This window comes from Pipra filicauda, unplaced genomic scaffold (assembly GCF_003945595.2).
Source record: "Pipra filicauda isolate LSUMZ 115617 unplaced genomic scaffold, ASM394559v2 scaffold5_size6683894_pilon, whole genome shotgun sequence".
NCBI classification, from domain to species: Eukaryota; Metazoa; Chordata; class Aves; order Passeriformes; family Pipridae; genus Pipra; species Pipra filicauda.
The window spans coordinates 4,425,066-4,451,509 of NW_024104754.1; the positions used below are offsets into that span (position 1 = coordinate 4,425,066).

At 36.3% G+C, this 26,444-nt stretch overlaps 1 protein-coding gene across 5 annotated transcripts in view; it reads left to right on the forward strand.

The window, feature by feature from the left end:
- The window catches only part of OSBPL6 (oxysterol binding protein like 6), a 99,241-nt gene that overhangs the window by 39,035 nt on the left and 33,762 nt on the right, over positions 1 to 26,444 (forward strand). For all 5 annotated transcript variants that reach the window (XM_027731423.2, XM_039388023.1, XM_039388024.1 and 2 more), the window contains 8 exons: positions 3,644 to 3,881; positions 17,521 to 17,616; positions 20,423 to 20,545; positions 23,782 to 23,835; positions 24,561 to 24,674; positions 24,797 to 24,961; positions 25,475 to 25,607; positions 26,044 to 26,147. In XM_027731423.2, the coding sequence (XP_027587224.1) occupies positions 3,780 to 3,881; positions 17,521 to 17,616; positions 20,423 to 20,545; positions 23,782 to 23,835; positions 24,561 to 24,674; positions 24,797 to 24,961; positions 25,475 to 25,607; positions 26,044 to 26,147 (891 nt within the window). In that variant the 5' untranslated portion in view covers positions 3,644 to 3,779. Of the gene's footprint in view, positions 1 to 3,643; positions 3,882 to 17,520; positions 17,617 to 20,422; positions 20,546 to 23,781; positions 23,836 to 24,560; positions 24,675 to 24,796; positions 24,962 to 25,474; positions 25,608 to 26,043; positions 26,148 to 26,444 lie in introns of those variants that run through there.

Here is a 26,444-nt window from a genome sequence, read left to right on the forward strand (position 1 = left end):
AATATTCAATTCTGATGTTGAAGTAGAGAAAGAATAAGGAATGAGGAATCCCTATCTTTTTCCCCCACACTCAGACAAACTGTAACAATTGCGATCCGGCACAAAAACATTATTGAGAAAACACCATCTTGAATTCCAAGGCTAGCTTAAAAAATAAATAAAGTAGCGGTGAACTGCAAGAAGTGGTGAAATAGTTCTCCTTTGTAGAAGAAGTATGCAATACTAGATATTTAATAAAGCATAAACAATTTCTTAACTGTACAGTAAAGAATCTTTAGTGTATTTCTTAAATAATTTCTTATTTTAGTTTCTGTAAAGTAATTTTGTATTTCTTCATGAATAGAATTAGATATAGAGGTTTATCTCACCTGGAGGATGCTACAATCATGGCACACGATTTTTTTGCTTATGGATCAGAGTTAAAAGACATCACTGCATGTTCTGCTTACAAGACTCACTCTCTTCATGACTTTGGGTAGAGCATTTTACTTTTCTATATGCATCACCTTCAATAAAAAAATAAATAACTTAGAGTGTACTGAAGAACCAGTAAATAATTACTAAATTAAAAATAGTATTTTAAATGCAAAATAGTTGAGATGCTGGTATAAAAAGATGAATACAAAACTCCTAGCTGGGCAAGTCATACTCCTGATGACTGAAGTCTTCCTGCAGTGTCTGGTTTTTGCATTTTAGGAAGTCTGTCTCTTCTCATACGCTAGAAGCAATGAATATATTTCCTGCCTTGGGAACTCATGGCAAAGCAACTTTTAAGCTAGTCAATGCCTGGTCACATTTAATTTGCTGAATTAACTTATGGTCATAAACTGACAGGTGGTTTTGAGCAGTTCATGAGGGAATTTAGTTGGTGTGTGCAAAATGCAGCCTACAGGTCAATGATACTTGGACACACAGCAATTAATAACCAACAGCCAATACTGTTACCCTTGTTTATGTCATTGTTTTTTTCCCAATTGATTTCTGATGAAATTGATTAAAATACTTCCAAGTTGAAGACATATTTGCTGTAAAGTAAAGGAATAATAAAATTGGCCTCATACAATGAGACAGATGTTTTCATCCTTGGTAAGAAACACTATCAGAAAAAATGCATAATTACTAAGGAGTCATCCCCACTCACCAAAACCCAACGTCATGGTTTTTGAACGTGTTTTTAGATTTTCTGTTATTTTGTAGAAATATACTACCATAATATGTGGCTTGTTCCTGTTCCCACTAGAGTCAATAGCAAAATTGCCAATGAGTAATGGAAAAAGCCTATGAAAAATGTTTCAAAAACATTTGGTTTCATTTAGGTAAATTCAATTCGTTGGCCAAAATATTAGATTTCTAATTGTTTGCTTCAATCAGAGCTACACAGAGACTGGTGTCTCTTTATGTCAGTTTCACTAGATTTATTCCTACTAGCATGCTCTAAAAAGGTCTCTTGCCCAAATTTTAAGCCAAAATTGGAAGATAGACTCTCAGCAATATGGAAGAAAATCCAAATTCAATGTGTAAGAACCATAAAGAGCTCAATGCTAGCTCTTGCTAATTTGCATTATATATTTTTTTTGTTGTGCTTACAGGGCTTCCTGAGAGCCTTCAAAACACACTTGAAGTGCCAGATCACTGTCCTTCTGTGCCATTACTAAATATAAATTTTTCCACATGAGTCAACTGAGGGAAGATCAGATGTTTTAAAAAGGGGTTGGTTTTCATTTGCCTAAAGGCTATTGTGCTAAAAAGAATTCAGTGACCTCATAGCTGAAAGTGACTGCAGATTTGCTATTAAATAACTCAGCTGTGCTGCACAGCTTTGCGAACTATGATTGTAATATTTTTGTTCTAATTTTTGTAATTTCATTTTTTATTTATATGTAAATTACACAGACCTTAAGATCATCATGGCTAGGCTTCGCGAACGAAGATTTGGGAAGAGACCTTAAGATATCCCTGTTGGTACACCTCTCTGACCAAAATTTCCCTGATGCATTTGTAGGATATGAAAATGCTGCTAAACTGGAACAATAGTCCCTAATATGCTAGGATAGAAGGAAAAGCCTTTCTTTGGATGCAGCTTCATTGTTTTCTTTCTGAAGTTCTGAAACAAATGTGTCGTACAGCTGTTCGAACAGCCATGTCCTCCCAGTCATGTCACTGGATGCTGTGTGAACTCTGTTGATCTTATGTGGGATCTGTAATTCTATGGGAGGCTCCTTGATGGAGATAGAAGCTCATTCATAAGATATGGATGAGATTCGTACTTGCAAAAGTACTGATAACTAATGGAGTGAAGTCATTCCACTTTCCTATAGTAAAGCAAGCAGAAAAGGTCTCTGTTACTTATGAGTCATCACAGATCTGGGCTGCAGCATGGGTGTTTCTTAGGGTACAGTATTCAGAAGCTGGTGGCTGTAAGGCACAATGAAATTATTTATTTAGCTGCCTCTGAGTATCTGGGTTCAGGATGATATTCTTGCATGGATATCTTTTGTGACTGGAGAAGCTAGAGCTCTGCCTCCAATATATCATAATTTCTTGAGCTTTGTAGTCATGTCTGAGTGTTATTTAATGTATTTTTGTCCTGATTTCATTTAACATGGTGTTCCATCTACAGCTAGCAGTGATGACCTGTGATGTGCTGTCATCACAGTCTATGTGGAAGGGCACTATTTCAGAATTAGAGAGGGTAGTGGAGAAGATATGTCGTCTGCCTGAAGCTAGTATCTCATTCAGGGAACAATTTTATCCAAGGTTAATGGAAGATCAGACACAATATCAGTCAGCTGAAGCAAGATCACAGTTATCTGTTAAACATGGAGAAGTATAACTCCATTCCTGAACTGTCATGATGTACTTGCAGCATTTTGATAGGGCTTGACAGATAGTGTTTGACTGTTTGTTGACACAAGTATCCTCTGTGCTGCTCTAAGTATCTATTTTTCAGTTCTCGTGTGGAAATTAAGTGTTTGGGTGAAGTGAGTCTGATAGTCGTAAAGAGCTAATGTACTAGCAGTGGCTGAGTAAACACTAAAGGGAATGCCGCCTGCAGCTGGGGTGGGTTAACCCTGGCTGGCAGCCAAATGCCCACCCAGGCATTCACTCCCCCCTGCCTCAGTAAAGCCTTTGATACTGCAAGTGAGGCCACCATCTTTGAGAGAAGGACCTGCTTTTAAGAAACAGCTTGCAGAGCCCTTATTCTAATTGCAGGATTTTCCAGAGGTACTGATTATAAAGGGGTGTTCAGTGGTATCTGTGCAGTACGAGAAGTCCACAACTTGATAATGTGATATTATGCAGGATGGGATAATGTCCCTTTCTCAAGAATTTGTAATCTTTGCCTGAGAATTGTTGTAAATTAGTAAATTACTAAAGCCTTTCCTTAGTTTTTTGGTTTTGGTTTTTTTTTGGTTTTTTTTTTGTTTGTTTGTTTTTTTTGTTTGTTTGTTTGTTTGTTTGTTTTTTAAATATAATACCATTGTCATCTTCTCTGAGAAGGCAGAACAATGCATTTGTGTTTGGGAAGGGGAGTAAAAGACTGGGAGACCTTTGGATTAAATAGTCAATAGATTTCTTTGCTGCAGAACTACTTTGGAGCGAGGGTGTATTCATTCACTCTTTCACATTTTTCTTTGTTAAGGTGCAGTTCAGCTGAGACTGAATTCCTCTTTGGCTGTCCATAAACTGTGAAACAGAAGGATGCGGAAGACTATTCCTTGTCTTTTTGTACATGAGTGATAAAAGCACAAGATCATTAATACAAGTTTGTTGCAAAGATGAGTTCAGAGGAGAAGAGTATATCTCCAGCTCACAAAACAGCCACTCCATCACATAGAAGTGCCTCCTCATCATCATCGTCTCAGAGAGACAGGAGGCAGGTAAGGAAAAGCTCTAAATGTTTGCACCATCTGGTGGGATGATACTTTTATTCCTGTAATGTGGCCTTTAGTTCTTACTAGCTCTTGATTTGCTTGCTTATAGCACTGGATGATATCACCATAGCCAAGAACTGTTGATTTTTTTAGCTGATTTTTTTTTTCCATTTTCTGAAGTGGCTCAAAAAAGATTCAGAAGTAACATGGGAACTATGTGCAGCACTGGAGCAAGAAGTGTGTAATCACATGGACAAGTAGGAAACATGCTCTGAAATCTTTTGGGAAGTGGTTTCTTTGATGGCATGAACCTACAGTTACTTAAAATTGTTTTGTGTCCTCTGTGGATATCTCTTCTTGTAAATATAATTACAGAGATGCATTATCATTTTAGAAGGTTGTAATTCAGTTTAAATATCATACTGTTCGTCTTTTTGTAAAACCTAACGTTTTAAATATTATTATTTGTTTTACTACAAATTTACACTTATTGTACCACATACTAAAGTACTAGTCCAGTTCTGTTGGACTTCAGTTCTTAAGATACCCTTGTCTTTGTGGATGTAATACATCTTTTCTCCGTGATCCCTTTGAGATGAAGACTGTATTATTTCTGCTCAAAACAACTTGAGCGTTTCTGTGGCTTTTTTGAGAGATGGGTGTAGTCTGGCCACAGCACCAGTGGGAGCTGCCTGCTAGAAAGTGTCCGAGCTACCCACTAGATTTCAGATTGGTTATTACATGTATATTTACAAACACAAAGATTTATACTGAAAATTTGGTTAGAACAGATACATATTTTAAAACTGATCTGTGGAAAAGAGGCAGGAAAAGAGCTTATGTAATCATTAGCTGTGGTACACATTTACTTGAATGGCTGTGGCTTAGGAATATTTTCGCAGCTACTTGTATGCCAGCTGGGACAATATTTTTCAGCTGCTGCTGGGGAAGTTTTTGCCCTTACCTGTCTTATGAAAAATTTGAAAACTGAGAATTTTGATGAAAACTGTAACCTTTACATCTTTGAATGAAAATAGTCTTGCCATAAGGTATGTTTAAAATGTTAAATCAGTAGAATTCTGATGTATGTTCAGTAACAGGCAGGAAATACGTCTGGAATTTTTTTAATAATTTACATTGCTTGAGTAAATCCAAAAATTATTTTCTCACAGGTGATAAATATTTTTCCTGTCAGAGTGTACAGGATTTGGGATAGCTGTACTCAATTAATTAACTCCTAGTTAGCATATAATCTCCTAATTTTTCATTACTTCCATGTGGAGCAAGGATTTCGACACCTTTTGTTTGAAGCATTGGTGTATTTTATCTCCCACATTTAAACTTTAAGAAGGTGAATGCAAGACCTCATAGGAGCTGTTGGTCTCAGCTAAGAGCATATCCTCTGAGTTTTCTTTGTAATTAGGTAGTTGTATACAATCATGCAAGTGAGAATGAAAAAAAAAAAGTACCTCTTGGAAATACATTTTACCATAAATCTAATGGCTACCATATCTGTTACCATAGCAACAGTATAGAGCAAGGTATACCTGTCATCATAACGAAATGGATGCTTAACTTTAAGTCCATATTTGACCATGGAAACGTGAAGCATGATTTTAAAATAATGCTGTAAAGGTTGGTGATGTGATGCATCCAGAATATCCAATAAAGTGTGATGATGCTTAGCAGTTATATTTAGGCATGTAAATGTGGACTGGAAAGGCTACTGCTAGGCATTCATTTTTTGCCTTCGTGCTTTCAGTGTTAAAGGCAGACAAATATCCAAGAGAATGAATGGTTGAACAATTTCTTCTGCAGAAAGACACAGAGCTAGAGCAATGCAGCGTGAAGTGCAGTGGTACTATATCCAGGAAAAGAAACATACAGGTGTTTCCTCTGTGCATGTAGACACAGTAAATCAACCAGCTTCATCCTACCAGCTACTATAAGCACTGTATTTCTACTATATTTCTAATTTCTTTCCTTGCTTGTGGTATTATTTGTATATTTTTTGGTTTTCATAGGCTTTTCCTCAAACACAATGACAGCTCAGGAGTGGGGGGGTTTGGTTCAGGAGGTGTTGGGTTTTACTTTGAAAAGGCTTTAAAATTCTGTTTTGCTGCCTGCTTTTACTCTTCAGAGCAGGTAGGAGAAAAGCACCCTTCCTGAATTGGTATATGAATGTGGAAAGTGATGTGACTGGATGAAGTGTCAATATAGCTTTCATTGTCAAATGTGAGGATAACACTTGATCTTTCTAGATGGTTAATGACTGAAATCTTATCATATAATTCTTGTCAAAGTCATACCAGCAATTATGGAACAGTTTCCCTTTAAATAATGGTGCAGGAGGCTGAGTGAGTGTGAACATGATTATGATAAATCATTTCAGGGAGAGTGGAAAATGTTGTGCTGTATATAATGCTGGCATTTTAATGTAGCTTTCTTATTTGTGCAATATATATCACCTAAGAGAATTAGAAGTCAGCAAAAGCTTTGACATTGCCAATTAATTTACAGGCTCCATGACTAAGTTAATAGATAAATGAACAGACTAATGAAGCCAGCAATAACAAAAAAACTGATTTCAGATTTTTGTCATTAATTGTCATTAAAATCATGTTTGATTTGGACTGCTAGATAGAAGAAGGCCCAGAACCAACCTGTTTTGTTTAACCCCTGAGTTGAACAGGGTGGCAAGTTAGTTGTGGTGTCCTTGATAAGGAATACTTCAGAAGGGAACAGCAGCAGTTTTTCCTACTGTGGAACTGTTGCAGAGTGTGAAACACACTTTGACTTCCACTGTCAGTAAGAGTCTTCATACACAGGTTAGCATAAAAAATGCAATTCTGATAGCCTTTTTTGTGGGCTGTGCTGACAAGGTAGATTCTTGTTTTTCATCCCTTATGAAACTCTGAAGAGGCTAGCTGTATACTGTTGCACAACAAAATGTAGGAAAACTAGCAGCTTTTAGAAGGTACAGCTGAATATGATAAAATCATATGTTGTATATTCAGTTGTATGGATGTAAGTTCTTTATGAATATTACATATTTTATTTATTGACTAAGTATGCAAGTCATAAGGCAGACTGTAATATTATATATATATATTATATATTCTCTGCAATGCGTGGGTAGGAATATTGTGCTGAGAAGGCAGAAAGAACTGAATACATCATAGGGTTAATAATGTAAAGTTTGAAAAATTGGAGCCTGACCCCAGGCTATTAAACAGAGTGAGTGATACAGAAGGACAGTAATAATATTGAAACTGTGAACAAAGGAGAGATTTTGACTTTTCTGGCCATCATCTGAAGGGTTGCTAATACCTGATCGGAAGTGGATTTAGCAATGTCTTCTATTTTAAATATGAGGATTTTTCTTCCAATATCTTATTTTCTTTTTGTGATCTCTTTCTTTTTCTGTTTCCCTTTGTCTGTTTGCTTTTTCTACAAATCCTTCTTTTCCCACACAGCAATCACAAAAGAAGAAAAGCATTTAGTCCTATTGCATTTAGCCTTATATTTAACCTTTCTGCTAGGAGAGCTTTCATATTTCAAATAACTATTGTCTTTCAGCCATATGTAAAGAGTGAAAGATAGGGGCTTTGAAGGAAGAAGAAAAAATGATTTTCCAGAGCAGCAATCTACTTTTCAGATTTTAACATGGCTTGTTGGTTTTTTGGGGTTTTTTTTTTTTTTTTTTTTTTTTTTTTTTTTTTTTTTTTTTTTTTTTCCTCCTTTCTGTAAGAGCAGCATTGAGTAATAGAAGGGGTGTACTCAAGGGATGCACAAAGGACTGAGTCTGGGTTGAAGATGTTTACCTGGCCATGAAATTTAGAAGCAGAATGTGATTCCAAGGCTCTGATCTTGCCTAAAGGTCTGTTGTTGGAAAATGCCTATTTAGCTTTTTACAACCGTTGTATTTCAATTGTCAGTCTCCTGAAAGCAGTATTTCCTAAGGTGAGTATTACCATTTTGTAGATATAAAGGCTTTAATGATGATGGAAGGATTGAGTCATCTGTCTACAGCAATCTTAACCAAACCTTAGTTTATAGAGTAACTATAAAAAAAGATATTGGAGTAGGTGAATCTGGAGGTGAAATGTATGAACCTGAAAAAAAAGGACCAATAATCATTATTTGGATATAGAGATGCAGTAGCAATCTAGGCCTCACAGTACTGTGTACTGTATTAAGCATATAAGAAAAGGCAGTCACTAGCTTAAAGTGCTGATTAAATGAGACATATATTGGGAGCAGAAAAAGAGATGTGACTTGTCTGTTGTCTCTTTCATCAAGTAACGATACAGCATAATAGGAAATTATGATGGGTTCTATGTCAATTCTAGAGTTTCATGCTTTAGGTTGACATTAAGAAGCATAAAAGTAGAATTATAAAGGCTATTCTTGGCTAAGCAAATCACCATCAAGTTTTTCGCAAGAGACAGAGCTGCAAATTTTTCACAGATGTGCTGCAGGGACTACCAGGTTCTGTGAAGCTGAGTTCACATGGGCAATCTGCGTGCCACAGCAAGTGGGTGGCACAGGAGGAAGAAGTAACAAGTACCAGGAGTGCAGTGCTCAGCTTTGTAGAAAGTAGAAACTACTTGATTTGGAGAGCAAGAACTGTGGTCAGGAAAGACATAGGTGAAAAAACTGAGTAGGGGAGAGAGAACCAGGTAGGCCAAATGCTTTGTGAGGTTGTAGGATATGAAACTAAGAAGGAAGGACTGTTTTTAGGGAGAACAACAACTGTCTGAAAAAGTAAAGCAGAGTAGGAGAGCATGGAAAGCATGGAAAAATTTGTGGCTTTGGTTTTTTCTTTTGTGACCAGGAGTATCCGGGAGAGCTAGTTGATGTGTAGAAGGAAAAAAAAAAATCTATGAGAAAACTTTATTCTAACTGCTTGATGTTTAAGGTCTTTTTGTATGATTATTCTAAGGAATAGCAGGTTCGCTTTTTATCTGTCCTGTAGAAAAAGGAGTCTAGTGTTTGAGACTGAAGCTACTTAATGCAAAATGCTGGGGCTTAAAATGTGAAACCTGCTGTTGCTATTGCTTTGACTCCCTTTGCTGTTACACCATCCCTGACAGCTCAGAGGGAAGCAGAAGAGTGGCAATTGGAAGGGTCATGGCAGGAACAGCTGTGGCTGCAGCAGCTATGGGATTTCAGCCAATAGGGCTTTTCCCTTGCTAGGCCAGGTCCATCATATACACAGATCTACCTTGCCTGCTGGAAATTCATTGTCCTGTTTAATTTAGAATTTTTGGTATTTTTTTTGAGACTGGGAACAATAAGATGTGTGAGAGTTTGTGAAGGGATAGGAGGGAATGTGCATGGTCATGTAGTGTAATTTTTTAGTTTTAATATGTTGAGATACCTCAAACTCAAGCTTTCTCTTTATGACTGGTTACAATCAGTGATGCAATATCAAGGATGCTTTTATGATGTCACTATAGATTTCTGCCTCATAAATTAGCAATATAGTTGATTGGCATTTTTACTGTCCAGTGTACTTGAGACAGTGTTGCTCATGTGAGACTGCAATATAATGTAACATAATATATTCCACGAGGAAGAGATGTCTGAGAGCTTTTATATACCTTCTTTATTCTTAAATTGAGTAGCAACTTACCAGCTTGATCACTGTTGTCAGCCTGATGTAACCTCTGGAAAAAAATTCTTGGTGGTTACCTGTAAATTTCACTTGTTCCTGTATCTCTGTGACTTAAAAAGAAAGGCAAGGATGGACAGTGCTCTAATAGATATGGTACAGACCTGAGAACACGCAGCCTTATTCCTAGCTTTGCTTTGTAGCAAAACATAGACTTTTAAAAGCCTTTTTCTTCTCAGTAGTTTGTGAGAATTATTTCAATAATAATTATTAATCTCTCTGAGACTTTCAAACTAAAGACGCTACTAAATGCCAAGTACTGTTGTTACAGTGATGTAATTCTCTTTCACTCTCTTTCCTAATTAACTTTCTTCACATATAACAGTTGAAGCAGGATTAGAGCAGAAGAGTTGAGTACTTTAAAAGCAACAACTCACCGGAGCAAGAAAGTGTTCTGAGGGAGCCAAGGAACGATATGGCAGAATTATTAACAAAAATATGTAGTTATTCTTTAAATTGATTAGCTGCTGCTACTCCACAACATTATTTTTTCCCTGTGCCTTTGACAGAGTGCAAAAATGTTCCTTAGGTTTGGAAGGTAGTATCTGAAGTATCTGAAAAAATGTCTGAAACAATGTGACTTATAAAGCTGTTGAATACTTGTGTGAATATTACATTAGGTTCAATACCATAGCACATGTTTTAAATGAAATAATAAGTCTCAGACCTGTTAGAATTCGATCACTCAAATGGATAACAGTGAACTACTTGATGAGGAAACATCTACATGTGGCGCAATCAGACTTTCAGAAGGAGGGTTAAACTTATGAAGTGAAGCTCTCTGGACCACAGGTTTGTCCAGGCATGGGGTAGGAACCCAAGTGAGACTTGGAGGGAACTGGTACAGATTGACCCCAGGGGTGAGGCAGCCCTCTCCTTCCCTCCCGAGTACCGATGCTGATGGTGTGTTGGAAGTATGAGACATTCCTGCTCCACCACTGGGAATCCTTGTGGGCAGGCACACATTAGGCAGTAGCACAGGCCCAGGAACCCAGTTCAGGCTGGATGCATCAGGCTCACTGTGTGTATGTTGTGAAGCCAGCCTGCAGTCATGCAGCAGATGCCCTTCATTTAGTGCTTGCATTTCTGCCTAGAATTTACATGATAGATAGGTATCAACCAGAAGTACGTCTGTGTGCATGTGCATTGGATGGGCCCTCTCCAGTCCATATTTGGAGATACTTGGATCATGGCTGTTTCTGCCCTTGGTAATATCTGTAGTGGTTTGGAGACAAGATCCAGAGTACAGTCCTGGAGATTAATAGAGGGAGATGCTGTCTCTTTCTAAGAAAGACTTGGCTTTAATGCTTTGAAGAAATAAAAAGGTCTGGAGCAGTCAAGAGAGACAGTGATAGCATTCATACCAAATTGTCTTGAAGGGCTGTGTGTACACATTCTCTGAGCTTCATAAACATTGCTGTCTGAGTTATCTCACCTCTAGAAGTGCTTTTCAGGCTGTGTGGTGAATGTTGAAGTTTAGATATATCCTATGAGGAAAGACAGAGTTCAAGAAGCATTTGGATGATACTCTCAGGCACATGGTGTGACTCTTGGGGATGGTCCTGTGCAGGGCAAGGGGTTGGACTCAATGATCCTTGTTGGTCTCTTCCAACTTGACATATTCTGCGATTTATTTTTTTAAAAATGTGTCAGTTTGATTAGAAATGGTGTCTGTAGCTATCTTCTATTACCAAATCAGGGAAATCGCTCTCACAAAAGCTTCATTACCCATGCAAATTATGACAGATAAGTTAAATTAGTGTTTTCAGATCATGGTCACTCTTGCATTTCTCCTGTCTCATTTTTTCCCCTCTGCTATGCATGCACTTCCATACCTACATAAGCACTTTCCTTTTGAGAATACAAACTGAAAGTGCAACTCACATACACACAAATGTAGAAGGAAGAAGTGCAACTATTCTGAAGTGTCATTTAGGATTTCTGGGAAACAAATGGAGGAGAAGAAAGAGAATCATGATTATATTTTCATTTCCCCAGTGGAGAGGAAAGGCACAGAAGTAAAGAGGGAGGGTGATTGCAGGTATGATATGGAGACTTCTGTTTTCAAGGCACTCATGGGTGATTGGGATTATGCACATTTCAAGATGTACAAATGTATTAGGCAGAAGAAATGTAAACCTTAGTAAAGATATTTGCTGTTCTGACACCTCTCTTTTCCTGTTTTTTATTAAATACTTTACCCTGGAATTGAAAATGAAGCACTTATGTAAAAACTTTCCCCTAGTAGAATAATATTTCATGTTTTTTAAAAAAAAATCTGATTAAAAATTTTTCAACCCCCCTTTTTTCCTATCTCCTGTCTTTTTGTACTGTGTATATTAAAGTTCAAAGGATATTGAGAAAGGCTAAGTAGGTAGCTTACTACCTACTTAAGGATGTGAGAGTCATAGGAAAAAAGTCTTTCTTTTTCTGAATCTACGCACTTTTCTAAGTAAGACTCCAGCTTTTTGGTTTATGATTAGTGTTAAGTTAGACTCCCTTTCATGTCTAGAGTGCTTTAATTCATAAACAAATTGACCTATCAAGGAATGGTTTTGTTTTGTGTATGTAATTTTATTTTCCCTCCTTTTTTAAAACTATGTGAGCATGAATAAAATGAATTGCTAGCCTCAGACTATTTAAGAAAATATCAATCCTTTTGATTGTGATTATTCAATATTTATAAAAATTTTGTATCATTAGCAAACGTGAATTCTTTCTGTCAGATATTGTAAATTTGTCTGTTTGCTTTATCTTGAGATAACTGCAAAAGGAGAAGATTGTCATTAAAGATTCAGGCTGCAACTTGGTAGGTGCTCCAAACCATCGTTCTGGCAAAGGGAAGGTTGCTCTTGCAATGATAGCTCGTTTCTGCTTTATCCAGTGGAGCAAGAGCTTATTTCTCTTCAGAGTTTGTCAAAAAGTACTTTGAAAACCAAAGATTCTTTGCTTCCAGAGCCTAAAAGCATTGACATGAAGTACGATATAAAGCTGGAGCTCTAGCAGGAGCTGACATGGAGCTCCTGAGCTAACAAATCCTTGACATTTCTGTTACACAAGCAGTGTTTATTTTGCATATCCCAGGAAAGAAGTAGGCATACATACCTGTATTATTCATATGCCACAGAACTGCTTCTTATATATATATATGTGTCTTTCACTAAAAAGGTTACAAAGAGAAAATGTTGCTCTTAAGCACATTTCTGTACAAGATGAGCATGTATTACAAGAAAAAAAATACTAACTCCATGTGCTATTCATAAAGTGTTGTTAAGTTCCTTTGTTGGTTAGTTCATAGCTGAGATTGTTGAAATCAACTATGGAGCAGTGTCAATAGGAGAGACTTAGGATGAGAATAGGACCACGATTGCCTTATAAAAATTAAAAAAATGTGTTAGAAGAAAGAAGGGAGAAATATGTTGATGCGATATGATTGTTTTGCTTTGTGCTCACCCTTCTCTCAGTTATATTCAAGAATCAATCTTTATTCCACCATCAACAGAAGGAAAGCCAGAGCTGACTGAGAAGCAGCCTAAGATAAAAGCGAGTTTCAAGGTTATTCCCTTTGCAAATAATATTGCAGATTAACTCGGCATATATCACAGCTTGTTTAAAAGGTAGTAAAAATGGTATGTATTCAGTCAAATCTGTGCCTACCTTATTACTTCTACTGTGTTTCAGATAACTGGAAAATGCTACGCTTTTAGTTGAGAGAAAGTGGTTGAACATTGCACTTTGTACTAAATGGAATTCAAATAAGAACACAGGTTTGCTAGGGTGCAGTGAATAGCAGGTAATAAAAGATACAATAGTTAGTTCTTTAGATTGAAAAAAGCCAACACACACACACACAAAAAAACAGAGAGAAAAGCTCTATTTTGAATTACTGTTGTAGAAAATTGTATGTCTAGGCCCCATGGTTATTGAAGACTGCTAAAATGCTACGAACAAATAAAATGGCCCAACAGATCTTTTTCATTAATTAACTGTTAACCACATGTTGTGCATATTTCTGAACTGCAGAGAGTCTGTGTCCAATGTGAGTGATAAATTCCTCACCAGCCTGTCTTTTTTTTTTAAATAATAAATTATAAAATATAGAGAAGTATTTGCATTAAATATAATTCATTCCATTAAATAAATAAGCAGTGAAGTAGAAAGGGGAGGCATGTGTACCCGACTTGTCCTTCACTGGATTTCCTGTCTCTACTTATTCAAAATATCTTTTCTTTCCTTGTCTTCCCTGTGGAAACAGCTAAATGTCTTTTGTTTTGTGGGAAGTCAGATTGAGTGACTAAAAGTTAGGGTCCTCAGCCTCTGGCCTGATGGGAGACCAACCTCGCCAGTGGAATGGGGAGGAGAATCCAGGGATAAAAAAAGATAAAACCTGAGGTTTGAAATAAAAACAGTTTAATAATTGCAATAAAATATAACATTGATTATAGTGAAAAGGAAGAACAACAAGAAAAAGAAAAAGAAATAAAACCTAAGAAAGGCATTTGATGGCCAATACAACTGCTCACTGACAGCTGACTGTGGCCCAGCCCGTCCCCAACTAGTGATTGGCCCCTCCTGGTCAACTACCCCCAGTTTATATACTGAGCATGACATTCTAGGGTATGGAATATCCCTCTGACAAGGTCAGCAGTCTTGGCTGTGCTCCCTCACGGCTTCTTGTGCAACTCCTCACTGGCAGAGTATGGGAACTTGTAAAGTCTTTGACTTAGGGTAAATGATACTTAGCAACAGCCCAAACATTGCTGTGCTGTCAACATTATTCTCATACTAAATCCAAACCACAGCACTATACCAGCTACTAGGAAGAAAATGAACTCTATCCCAGCCAAAACCGGGACAACAAAGTGTATGAGTCATTGAACTGTAAACTGAGAAAAGAAGTTGGCAAGATACATAGAAAGATGTTGTAAAGTATGGTTTCCATTCTTACCCTCCAGAGAAGATGAGAATATGATAGAACATCATACTGTTATTTTCTCCATCAATTTCTTTCTCTGTCACATGTCTTTGGGAAGCAACAGGAAAAAGGCAGGGCAGAACAAGCATTTGTGTTCCCCATACATTGGTTTGTTAGGGGGCATTTTGAGGCAAATGTGTGCTCACATATGTAATGTATGTTGTGGATAATCACAAAGATGAAGGAAAGATTGTAGTTAGGACTAAGACTTAGCAATGGCATTACAGAGTAATTTGAGTTTAACTTGTAATTCTATTGAATTAGTTTTGAAGAGCACACAGAATTTAATAATGTTGGCATTTTCCTCCAAGACAGATCAACATAGGTAATTCTGAAACATGAAGGAAGTCTGGAATGCAGCAATGTGGAGATTGGTTTTTGTCTGCCTGTATTCTTGGGATGAGAGGAATGAGAGTACCAGGTTGATTGATGCACCTAGTTTAATGGATTATTCATTTTTCTGTTTCATTATAAACAAGCCTCGGAAGATGTTTTGATCTGCCTCTTTCTTCCTTTTCTTCTTATCAGCTTTTTTTTACTGCTTCCTTTACCAACTCTGTTTTTTACATTAAAACACAAAAAACCTTGATAATACCTTCAAGATCTAAGTAATTTTTATTTCTGTAATGCTAAATAACTAAACTCTTGCTATGTGAAATTAGCTGCTTTTCAAAATGTCAAGTGATTGTGTAATTTCTAGCTGCAATTTTGCAGAAAAATAACATGCATTAATGGAAAACATTTTGCACCAAGTAATGTCTCTTAATATTATGCTAGACGCATGTCACAAATCTAAAGAAATGATTTTGTGTTAGCGTAATGGTGGTCATAAAAGAAAAGAATTGAAAAGCAAACATATAAAAGGCAAGAAGCCAACACTTCTGGGAGTAAGGAATGTAAAGAAGGCAGTTTTATTTAAACAGTGTTCATTTTCTAATTTTCAAACAAATAGTTGAATAAGTCAGCATTCATTAAAGTGCTGTCAGCTAATAATGTATTTCTCTACTGAAGTGGAACTGTAATGACTGAGGGCTAATTAAAAAAAAAAAAAAGGCACAAAACCTCCTTGCCTTAAAACCATGCAATTGAAAATGTCACTGGAAATCTGGCAAGCTAAGGGCTGTTGGTTACTCCTCTCTAAATATTGTACAAAATGAAATTGCAGTTATGTAACAACAAACTGCACCAGCTGCTGCATATGAGACCTTCAGAACATCTGTGTTGGGCATTGCTCCATCTCAAGATGGATGGAATCCTGCCTGCCAGACAAAACTGGCAAGAAAGTTGTGAATCGTCCTGATTATGGTAATCAAGAGACATTTTAATCTTCCTTGGAGGAGCAGGTTTAGGTTTTCTTGTATATTGTTAAAATGTGATACTGTGTACGTTTCCTCTATTCAGTGAGAAATCTTATCATTGTTTATCATTAGGAACTTTGTGGTTCTCAGCTCAAATAAGGGTATTAAATTATTTTACATGTAACATGTAACATGTTCTACATAAAAAAAAAAGTTTTTCCTCTCCTGACTAGTAAAATACATTGGGCTGAGTAAAAAGCTTTTTGCTGATTGGCCCTGGAGTAACATAATATTGCTGCTTTTCCGCATTCTTTGCTGAAAAATTTAATTGAAAGTAACTGAAAATAAATGCTGGTTACTGTTGTATAGTGGCAGTGATGCTTAATCTCCACTGACAACAGATACAGTCTCCACATTTTCCTATTCTCATTCACAGTCACAACTTGAAAGAAAACAATGAAGGTCTGTGTGTTGCTCTGCAGCAAGATGGGGTCTGTGTTATATATGCATTTAAATGAATAGCTGTGTTTATTTTCATTTAGTTTGGTTATGGTCCTTATGTACTTAGTTGTTGGTATAAACAAAAATATTTACACTACAGTTTGTATGTGTTTTTATATTCGCTGATTGTTTCAGCTGTCACTGGTACCTATGTAACCTCTTCTTCAGGCAATGTAAAGAAGCTTAATTGTGAACCAAACTTAATTGGCATTTTCAGTTGAAAAAAAACCCTTCTCAGAGGGTATATGGCAATTGTGTTTGTCGTTTGTGCTACATGTCCTGGAAATGAAGTAGTTTTATTTTATACCAAAGAGATACTGTTGACATGTTGCAGTAGAATCCTTACCAAATAATAGTTTGAGATGTAGCAAAATTTCAACAGAGAATGAAATGCAGATCCAGGCATTAAGAATGCGGTTATTTTCTCCTGTATCAAAAATTATTTTTCTTTTATAAAATAATAGTGAAACATTTCTGGAAAATGGGAAGACATTTTTAGATGTCTTTTAAGAATAGTAGTTTTTTCAGGACTGGTTTTGACATTATGTATTTAATTTTTATTATGAATAAAATTGAATAAAATATAAATAAAATTGAACAAAATATGAATAAAATATTTTATTGTGATGCTTTGAAGATATAAAATGTAATAGTATTGTCTGATGTAAAAACAGCTGCAATTGTTTGAGATCACAGTGTTCCATAAATGTGCGCTAGCAAGCCCATCAACTGAGACGCAGTAACTGACCTTGTTAACACCTGTAATATGTTAAAAGCATTCATGTAATTAGTTACTTCAGTTGAGAAGCCAATAACAAAATGCTAAGGGTTGATAATGAATATGTTAGAGGCAGGAATATCTTACGTGCAGTGATTTGCTTCAGAAGTGAATGTAGAGCAGTGCTGACTGCACAATATTTGTACTCAGTGTCTTGTATATTAGCAGAAAACATAACAGGAGCACTTCACATTTGTGTAGGTAAGAATGGCATTACTTGTCTTTCCTGGCTTTTTTTTAGTTAACCATAATTTCTAGATTAGAGAGAGCAATTAGTTTAAAAACCAATAATAAAAAAAGAGAGAGAAGTATATTGCCTCAGAAGACGAACTGTTTGCACATTTAAGTCATGGATGGGTAGCATTTTGTATGTTTTGTGCCATGGTGTTACCTTTAATTTTTGGGGTTTTTTTTAGAGTGTTCATATTTTGGAGCGGAAGGCGTCTTCGGGAAGCACAGACCCTTCTTTAAGCAAGCAGTTCCTTGAAAGCGATCATCTCTCTCTATCCAAGGTAAGCAAAAGCACTGGATGTAATCTGGGTGATGAGCTTCCCTCTGGAGTTACAAAGCAGCTTGACTAACAGCTTTGGGATACTGTTTTGTATGATTCTACTATTGAGTATATTGTGAGTCTGCCCTGGAGCCTTTTGTTCCATAACTGAGGTGTCAGAGGAGACTAATCTTTAGCAGTTATTATATTAACAAAATCAAGGATTTTTTTTTTTTTGCCTGTGGATGGCCCCCAGGAACAAATTTTACAATCTCAGAGTATGGGGCTAGAAGGAACTTCGATGATCTTTGTGGGTTCCTCCTGACTCAGGATATTTCATGATTCTATGACTGTGAGAAATTTTCCAGTCCTGTCCTCTTACTATGGTAGAGCAAATCACTTCCAAGTCTAAAATTGCTGCTAATCAATGATTATATTAGTTTTAAAAATATGTCCTAATGACATTCATTGTGGGTAGTTTGAAATTTCAAATCTCTTGTTGAGACCATCTTTCCTGAGGCAGAGAGAAAGAGAACTGCCGGAATGACACCACCGGTTCCTGAAAGATGGAGCCTTCTGTGTGATGTTTTGAAGTCAACTTCTTCCTGGGAAAATTCCTCAGTTTTGGAATAAGTGATTCCAAACAAGTCTAATTTCACATAAAGGCGGCTTCATTTTAATATACTTCATATGCAGAAGCAAGATTATTACTGAAAAGGATGCTGTGATATTTGTGGAATATTTGGTGGAAAAGAAAAATCTGAAATTAAATGTCTGTCAGTTCTGAAACAGAACTGGTAAAACAACTTCAAAATGAAATACTATATTTGTCCAGGGAAAATGAAATGGTTTATTCTTTTTTATTTGGAAAACAAATATTCTGCAGTCAAAAAGACTAGGTTCATAAAGCTGTTGGTGGTGGCTCCCTTAATCCCCATATGTGGGGCATATGCAGGCCCAGGGACGGAAAGTTGTGATTGTGTTCCCCCAGTCCTGCTGCTTTGCACAGGGCTGTTTCTCATGTAATATGTAAGGTATCACTGAAGTCCTAAAGTACTGATTGCCATTGGATGAGGACTCTTCAACATATTGCTTTCACTCTGTTTTTTCCCCATTTCTGGCCGCTCTTTCATGATGTCCCATATATTGGGCATATCTCATCACACTGAACCTGTGGGATAAGGCACAGTTAGGATTGTTAGAATGGTTTTAAGAACAGCTTGTAGCACTGATGCGGCAGAAGACAAGTATCCACACTGCACTAAGTAATTGTTCATTTTATCCTTCTGTAGCAGGCCTTTTGTTTAAATGAATAGCTATATGAGATTGTGTGGTCTCTAGCTGAGAACTAATCAATACTGATGTTATCTAGTAGATAAAAGACTTATGCCTGCATCTGATCATCTAAAAGAGAAATCAATATGGTGAAGAATCAGTTGGCAGAGTCCCAGAGAAGACTCTCTGCTCACCCCAGGGGACTTAGAAATTTGTTCCCCTCAAGTGCCAAGTACTTCTTTCTGTGGAAAAAGTAATGTATATGTGCTTCTCTCTATAGAATGGAAATAGAATATCCAAGCAAATATAGGGAAGTAAAAAAAGTGGGTTTTGAGTATGGCATTTGCAGACAATGAGATAATTAAAGTTTATAGTTATGCAGGGAAAACTAAACTGAATAAGGATTTCTGTTACAATTTACTGCAGTGCGTATTGTCATAGAGCTTTTCACCCTTCTCAGAATACTAAGACTTTACTGAAAATTGTAGATTTGAAATTTGCTGTTACCTTTTAATTTTCCTAATAGTAATGTCAGTGTTATCAGAGCTGTGTAATTAACTTGGAGGTTTTATGGAAGACTGACAGCACTCGGCTTTGAACAGTTTTGTGGGAAATGGAGAGACATTTGTTTTTCTCTTTAAATGTTTGATGCTATATGACCTCTTTCCTTTCTTGATAACTTTTTATAACTTTGCTGGAAGTTGTGACAGATAAGCTGAGAAAATGCAAGTTAAGAAGTTTGTAGTGTATAATTAGTAAAATAGAGTCTGAGTGAGCAGGCAATAAGAGATTTTTAAACTGGTGCAGAATTCTGTTGAAGCAAGAGGGTAGAAATAAAGACATGGCTCATATTTTTTCTCTTTAAAAATGTTGTTCTTTACGGTTCACTGTGTTGCGCTGTAAGTCTGGCTTCAGTTGCACCAGTCACCAAGCATAAGAAACGGTACGTACAAGAAATATGCTTTAATTGGCTCCCTGAAAGGCATACAGCTGGTTGTATCTGAAATCATACTGTTCCTATGTTTTTCTCTAGAGAGAAAATTAGTTAACTTTCCTATAAATTTCTTGTAATACAGTGAAAATGAATGCAGGAAAATAAAAAAAATCCTTTTGCAGATTTCTGAAGGCACAATTAGCCTATGAAACTCTGTCATAAAATGCCTTTGAAGATGATGGCTAGCTACATTCAAAATCAACAATAAAGCAACTTCTTCTGTTAGCTTTTCTGATTTGGAGGAAAAAAATAGGGTATGCAGAATCAATGCAGCTTTTACTTTAAAGATCAGAAAATTTAAAATTTTTTATGATCAAGAAATACCACGAAGACCACTGTTAATATATGCCTTATCTGGTAAGAGTTAGACTTCCAAAAATGTTCATGTTTAGTAGTTTTAAATGAGATACAGCTGGACATAATATAGTGACTGTGTAGTTTCGTACTTAAATTTTAAAAGCCTAGCTTTCCTACTCTGTCTTGCATTGAGAATTTGTGCTACTTGAAAGTGCAGTTTTTCACCATGTGTTAATCAAAGTGTCTTCATATTTTTCACCAGGAACCTGACAGCTGGGAAATCATAGAGGGTCTGAAAATAGGCCAGACCAATGTCCAGAAGCCAGACAAACATGAAGGTTTCATGCTGAAAAAGAGAAAATGGCCATTAAAAGGTTGGCACAAGGTAAATGTCTCATAAACCAGTCAGAAGGTTATTACCTAATTTTATGAGTTGGGACTTTTTTGTCTAGAGGAAATTAGGATGTCAAATAAATACCTAGGATTTTGGTGAGTGACTTTTTCTTTCACCTATGTATAGAGTAAGTTTGCAGACACAGCTCATGGCTTTTAAGTCACAGTGCCTGCTGCCTGCTGTTGTATTCAAAATCCAGACGGAATTTGTAAATAACACAACAAATGCCTTGTGTTTTAAGAGGTTTGTCCTTTGCCATATATTATAAAAAAGTGTAGCTGTGTACTCTAAGATTGTGTTGAAGTACACTGAAGTACACAATATCTACATTGAAGAACACAGCAGAGGAGAGTTGAGGGGTTTTCCATGGACCCAAGATGTTCATACAGGAGAGCATTCCCCTTCAGGTCTACTGACTGAGCATATTTGTTCAGCTTTGTCCCTGAATTTTGTTTGTCTTCTTGATTGGAATCTTCATTGTGGGCATGCAGTGGGAATATGGATTTTTGCCATAAAATGTGTCTATTTAAAAAAACCAAAACACCCCAAAACTCACCCCTGAGTCTTCTGGTTCTATTGAATTAATTTGGACACATATCTTCATGCATGATTCCACCTTTTGTTAGCCTTAAACCTGGTGTTCATAAACTTTTTTGTCTGTATTTCATACCATAATAATTGCATTTCTCCCCCTTTTTAGGCAACAAGATATGTGGTATTAATGCTCAACTATCTTTTTTCACCTGAGGCTACTTGAAGCAGGATAATTTTCTGGGACAGAGTACATTTTACATCAAAAGATAGTGAAATCATTTGGTATACATGGTGTTTTTCTGGGAAGAATTAATTTTTTTTTTTTTTTTTTTGCTGAACACTGTTGGACTTACATCTGAGTCCAAATGCAGTCCATACTAGTATAAATTACAGGTTTTTTCTGCATGTTGTACATGCTTACCTACATTAGATGTTTTGCCTTTGTTTTTCTTAACTAGAGTTTGTAGTTTCAGCAACCAAATACATATGCACCACCTGAATTTAGTCTGGAGATATTAAAGGATTTCAAACTGTGTTTCAAGCTGAAACACTGAAAGAACAGAAAAGGATAGCCTATAGAAAAACCCCAAAACATGACAAAGCAGACCATTCCTCCATCCCCAACGACCCTTCCACTCTCAAAAAAAAATCCAAACAATTAATTTGAATTACATAAGAATTTATAGAATAAACCACTGCTCCCACTCCTTTAAAACACATTATGTTAATATGTTGTTTCTTGACTAAGTGTCTGTTTTGGTAAGGAACTAATTTATAGGAGAGCAAGAGCAGTCCAGCTTTCACAGTTCTATAAAGAAGATCACTACTGATGATCTGGATGACTTTAGAGCAGTTACTTGTGTAAATAATTTTTAGTGTGATTAAGAGCTTCACATTTTAGCATCCCCCTCTACTTCGCCTTACATTTCACCTTAGGAACTGAACTTAGCTTTTGAAACTGTGGGTTTCCTAGTAATTTTATTTGTTTTTCAACTGCTGCCCGAATATCCTGGAGTTTCCATAACAATACTGTGTGCTAAGAATCCAGTGAAGGAATTTCAGAGACAGTAATTGTAGCATGTGCTCTGTTAGTGTTCTGATAGTAAAGCCATAGATAGCATAACAAAGTAATAGATAGCATCCTTTGTCTCTTGAACATTGCATGTCATATTCTGACAGTTTTGCATGTGCTTTAGTAGCATACCAGCTATAATGTGTGCAACTTGGCAAACATCACTTTCTGAAGTGCAGTGTGCTTGGAATGAAATGATGATCAAAGATCATTTTCTTCTGTGTGTGCAGCTTAGAGAGACAGAACAATATGAAATTAATATCATATTCTTGTGAAGTTCATTAATGACCATACCTAGGTAAAAAGAAAAGAACCAAAAAAGTTCCTGTTGTTTTGACATCTTATTCAATGGGTTATGTCTCCAGGAAAGTGCTGTTTTCTTGCCCTGCATGAGATTTTGGTCCCATCTGTTGTGTAACAGACATAATTTCTAGAACCATCTTCAGTGGAGATTTTCTGCCATCTAACTCGGACCCTGCTCATAGTGTTAATTTAACAGGTTTATGTCATGAAACCATTTTCCTTCCCTTCCATGTCAAACAGCTTTGAGAAACAAGGATAGTATTTTGCTGGATTCTGGCTTTTTAACATAGATTAGTGCTTTAGCTTATACTTTAAAAATAGGAATTAGTTGCGCTTACTTTGCATGTTTTGAAAGCTAGTGATGATAGACACAAGTTAGCAAATCTCATTTCAAGTCTAGGTGTCCTGCTAGCCTGTGTCTTTATGCTGTGTGCCAAAGTCTACATTAACTTGACTGTAATGGAGCTTGAATGATCTGGTACGGACAAGCTAAGGCAACTTTTTTTGTGTGAATAGGGGATTCTGCTCTCTGCTGAAACTAAGAACCACTCAGCAAAATAAAGATGTAGCTGTAGCACAGATAGGCATCATTAGGTTAGGTACCATTAGTCCTGGTAACCATGTCAGTGAAGATATAGGAGCTCACACTGTATCATTGACTAACACCCAAAAAAATGGGCCCTCCCGTGACCTGAGTCTGTTGCTGGGAATGCTGTAATATTTGCAATAGTACTAATTCCTGCATTACCTAGATTACCGCTAGAAAAGGTATCATCAACATGAATTATAATCTCATTTTTACTTCACTGTATGGATGTCTGCCATAATGCACAAAGTTTTGGATGGTCTGCCTTTTCAGATGTAGATCTTACACTAGGAAAAACTTTTCAGTTTCTGGATAGGGGAAGGTAGGTTGTTAATTTGAAATGTGACCACCTTTTGTGAGAAGAAAAACAGGAAGAAAATGAAGAAACAGACATAGTTCTCTTGTCCTACAATGTCTTTCTTATAGAGTTTATTGAATTGACTGGAAAATTGGAAAAAAAATACCCTTCATTATTGAAGTTTGCTAAGATCAACCTAGAATATAATGTTGAAAAAAGAGAATCTAGTTTTTCTTGCTTAGAAGATAATTGTCAAAAAACAACCAAGAGAATTATTCAATACTGTATTTATACTCTCCTTCCAACCCCCAAGCAATTTCTAAATTGCTACAGGGTAATCCTTTTCCAGATGAATTGTTGTACATAGTTTAAATTGCATCTGCTCATTAAGAAAGAATGTTGTTTCTTTCTTTCTTTCTTTCTTTTTCTTTCAGAGGTTTTTTGTCCTGGATAATGGAATGTTGAAGTATTCAAAGTCACCAATAGATGTAAGTAAAGTTGAAGAGCATTTTAAGACTTGTATTGGAATTCAACCTGCCAGGATCTCATACTCTAGGTGTATTTATGACAGTACACACATGAAAGTTGTTGATGGATTCAAAGATAGATAATATATATATAGAGAGAGAGATATGCAAAGCATGTAAAATTCTGGTTGAGTTATGCCTCAAGACTTCTACTTTTTTTTACTTCTATGGAAAGAAAAGCTATATCACTTAAAGTAGTTTCTTTAATGAAGGTGCTTGAGAGATTAACCTGTGTATATTTCTTGCCCAATTTTTATGTCAGTCGAAGCTGATTATTCTGAGGCACAATAGGATAGGACAGAGTGGATAGGAGAGAGAATTGATAACAATGTAAAGGTTAACATTAAATTAGTTAGATCTGATACCAATAACTATCAAGCAGTTGCAGCAGGGTGCCAAGTACTGTCTAATATTCTGTTTCTTACTTACCTGTACCTGTGTACTCTTGTGAACCAACACACTTAAACTTTGAAGCTGGCTTTGCGTTGAGCATTTCTTCTGAGATACTTTTCTCTGACTGTAAATATAGTAAGTGTTTAGTCTGAGTTCAGCTTTTTTTTTAGTAAGGCTTTGTGTTAAAATGTTTATCGAATGGGAAACCATTTCATCACCAGATATTCTTCAGTTAAATACAGTGAAGTGCATGATACCTTCAAATTCTTACCCTAATTTTTTTTGATTTTTAGATACAGAAAGGAAAAGTCCATGGGAGCATTGATGTTGGTTTATCAGTCATGTCTATAAAAAAAAAGGCTCGTAGAATAGATCTTGACACAGAAGAACACATCTATCACCTGAAGGTAAAAAGTTCAAAAATGTATTATTTTTTCATCCCTAGTAGAATATAAATAAATGAAATTTTAAAAGATTGTGCAGAAAAGTAGTATTTTGCATGCTTTGTTGACAGTAAATTTTTTTCCAGGTGAAGTCACAGGATTCATTTGATGCATGGGTTTCAAAATTACGCCACCACCGGTTGTACCGTCAGAACGAGATTGTGAGGTCTCCACGAGATGCCAGCTTTCATATATTCCCTTCAGCATCTACTACAGAGTCTTCACCAGCTGCTAATGTGTCAGATGGAAAGGTGTGTAGTGTTCTGTTGTTGAAAACTCGTGGCTTGCTCGTGCGGAGTTTCAGTGGGCTCTTCTTATAATGCTGTTAGAACAGGAGCTTCCACTGTGGGGACCTAGGGCCAGCAAAAAGCTGTCAGTGTGTGCTGCTGAAATACCATCTAATTCAGCCTTACTGCAGCCTTCATTAATGGGCTGCTGTAGAGATCTTGCAAAGAATTCACCATCTGTACAGTTTGCACTTGCCTTTGTCATCAGATAGAGACCTGTCTCTTTGCTGATTGATAATGTTCTTCTTCTTAAGCAACAGCTTTTCTAACCAGTGGTTAGCAAACACAGTTCACTTGTGAGGTTCTTGGTTTGGTTCTCCTATTCAGAAAAATCTGCGTCTTGGGGAACTGTAAACCAAATCACGGATGTCACTGAAAACACAATGCTTATTTTGATTTCTGTTCTGGAATAGTGTGGTGATTACACTGACAAAGGAGCATAGCAGCAGTAAATTTAAGCATTTTATTATGCTTTAGGTGCAACAAAATAACTACCCCTGGCAGTCTCCTATACCTTGCAGTAACAGCCTTCCTGTCACCTGCACTACTGGTCAGAGTAAAGTAGCAGCCTGGTTGCAGGACTCTGAAGAAATGGACAGATGTGCAGAAGGTTAGACTTTACCTTTTCATGCCTCGTTCTTTCACTAAAACTTCTTGTTGATACATAATAAGGAAGAGTCAAGTCCGTCAAGTGCTTAAGTTACATCTTTACATGCATGTGAAGTAGCTCTTCAGGTAATTAGATGCTTGTGGTGGGAACTTTGCATATTTTGAGATGTCACTTTTAAAATTTATCTTAATTAATCTGTGTTATTTTTAATGGATGTCATTGTTCAAATATGATCAACTTTTGAGATCCAGACTTGTTGCTGACTCTTGTAGAAATAATAAGTGTTCAACATCTCTAAAAATAAAAGTTTTACTTAGATGCCTTGCTACAAGGGATTTGGACTTTTAACTTCTATAATGCAATAACGTGCTAACAATGGCAAAAAAAATATATCTGAACTGAAGCACTTAATATATTTTTATTTTATGTCTGTTAGATCTTGCTCATTGTCAGTCTAACCTTGTGGAACTCAGTAAACTTCTTCAAAATTTAGAAATACTACAGAGAACTCAGTCAGCACCAAATTTCACAGACATGCAGGTAAATATGCTTGAACATATATCATTACACTGAAACATTTGTTCTTGTGTTAAGGGAAATATAGAGATGTCTGTTAACTCAGAATGTTTTTCTGAAATCATTGTGAATCTTGGGTGAAATTTTTATCTTATATGTTTATTTTAAGCATGTGTAATACTGTTTCAAGTATAAAAAATAGTTAAGATGTATTTATTATTTTAGTTAAATAGGACAAATCAAACAATTATTGCAAAACAAAACTGAGAACTGTTGCAGTAGAATACATGTATAAATTGCAATTGTACTTAAGGAGTTTTT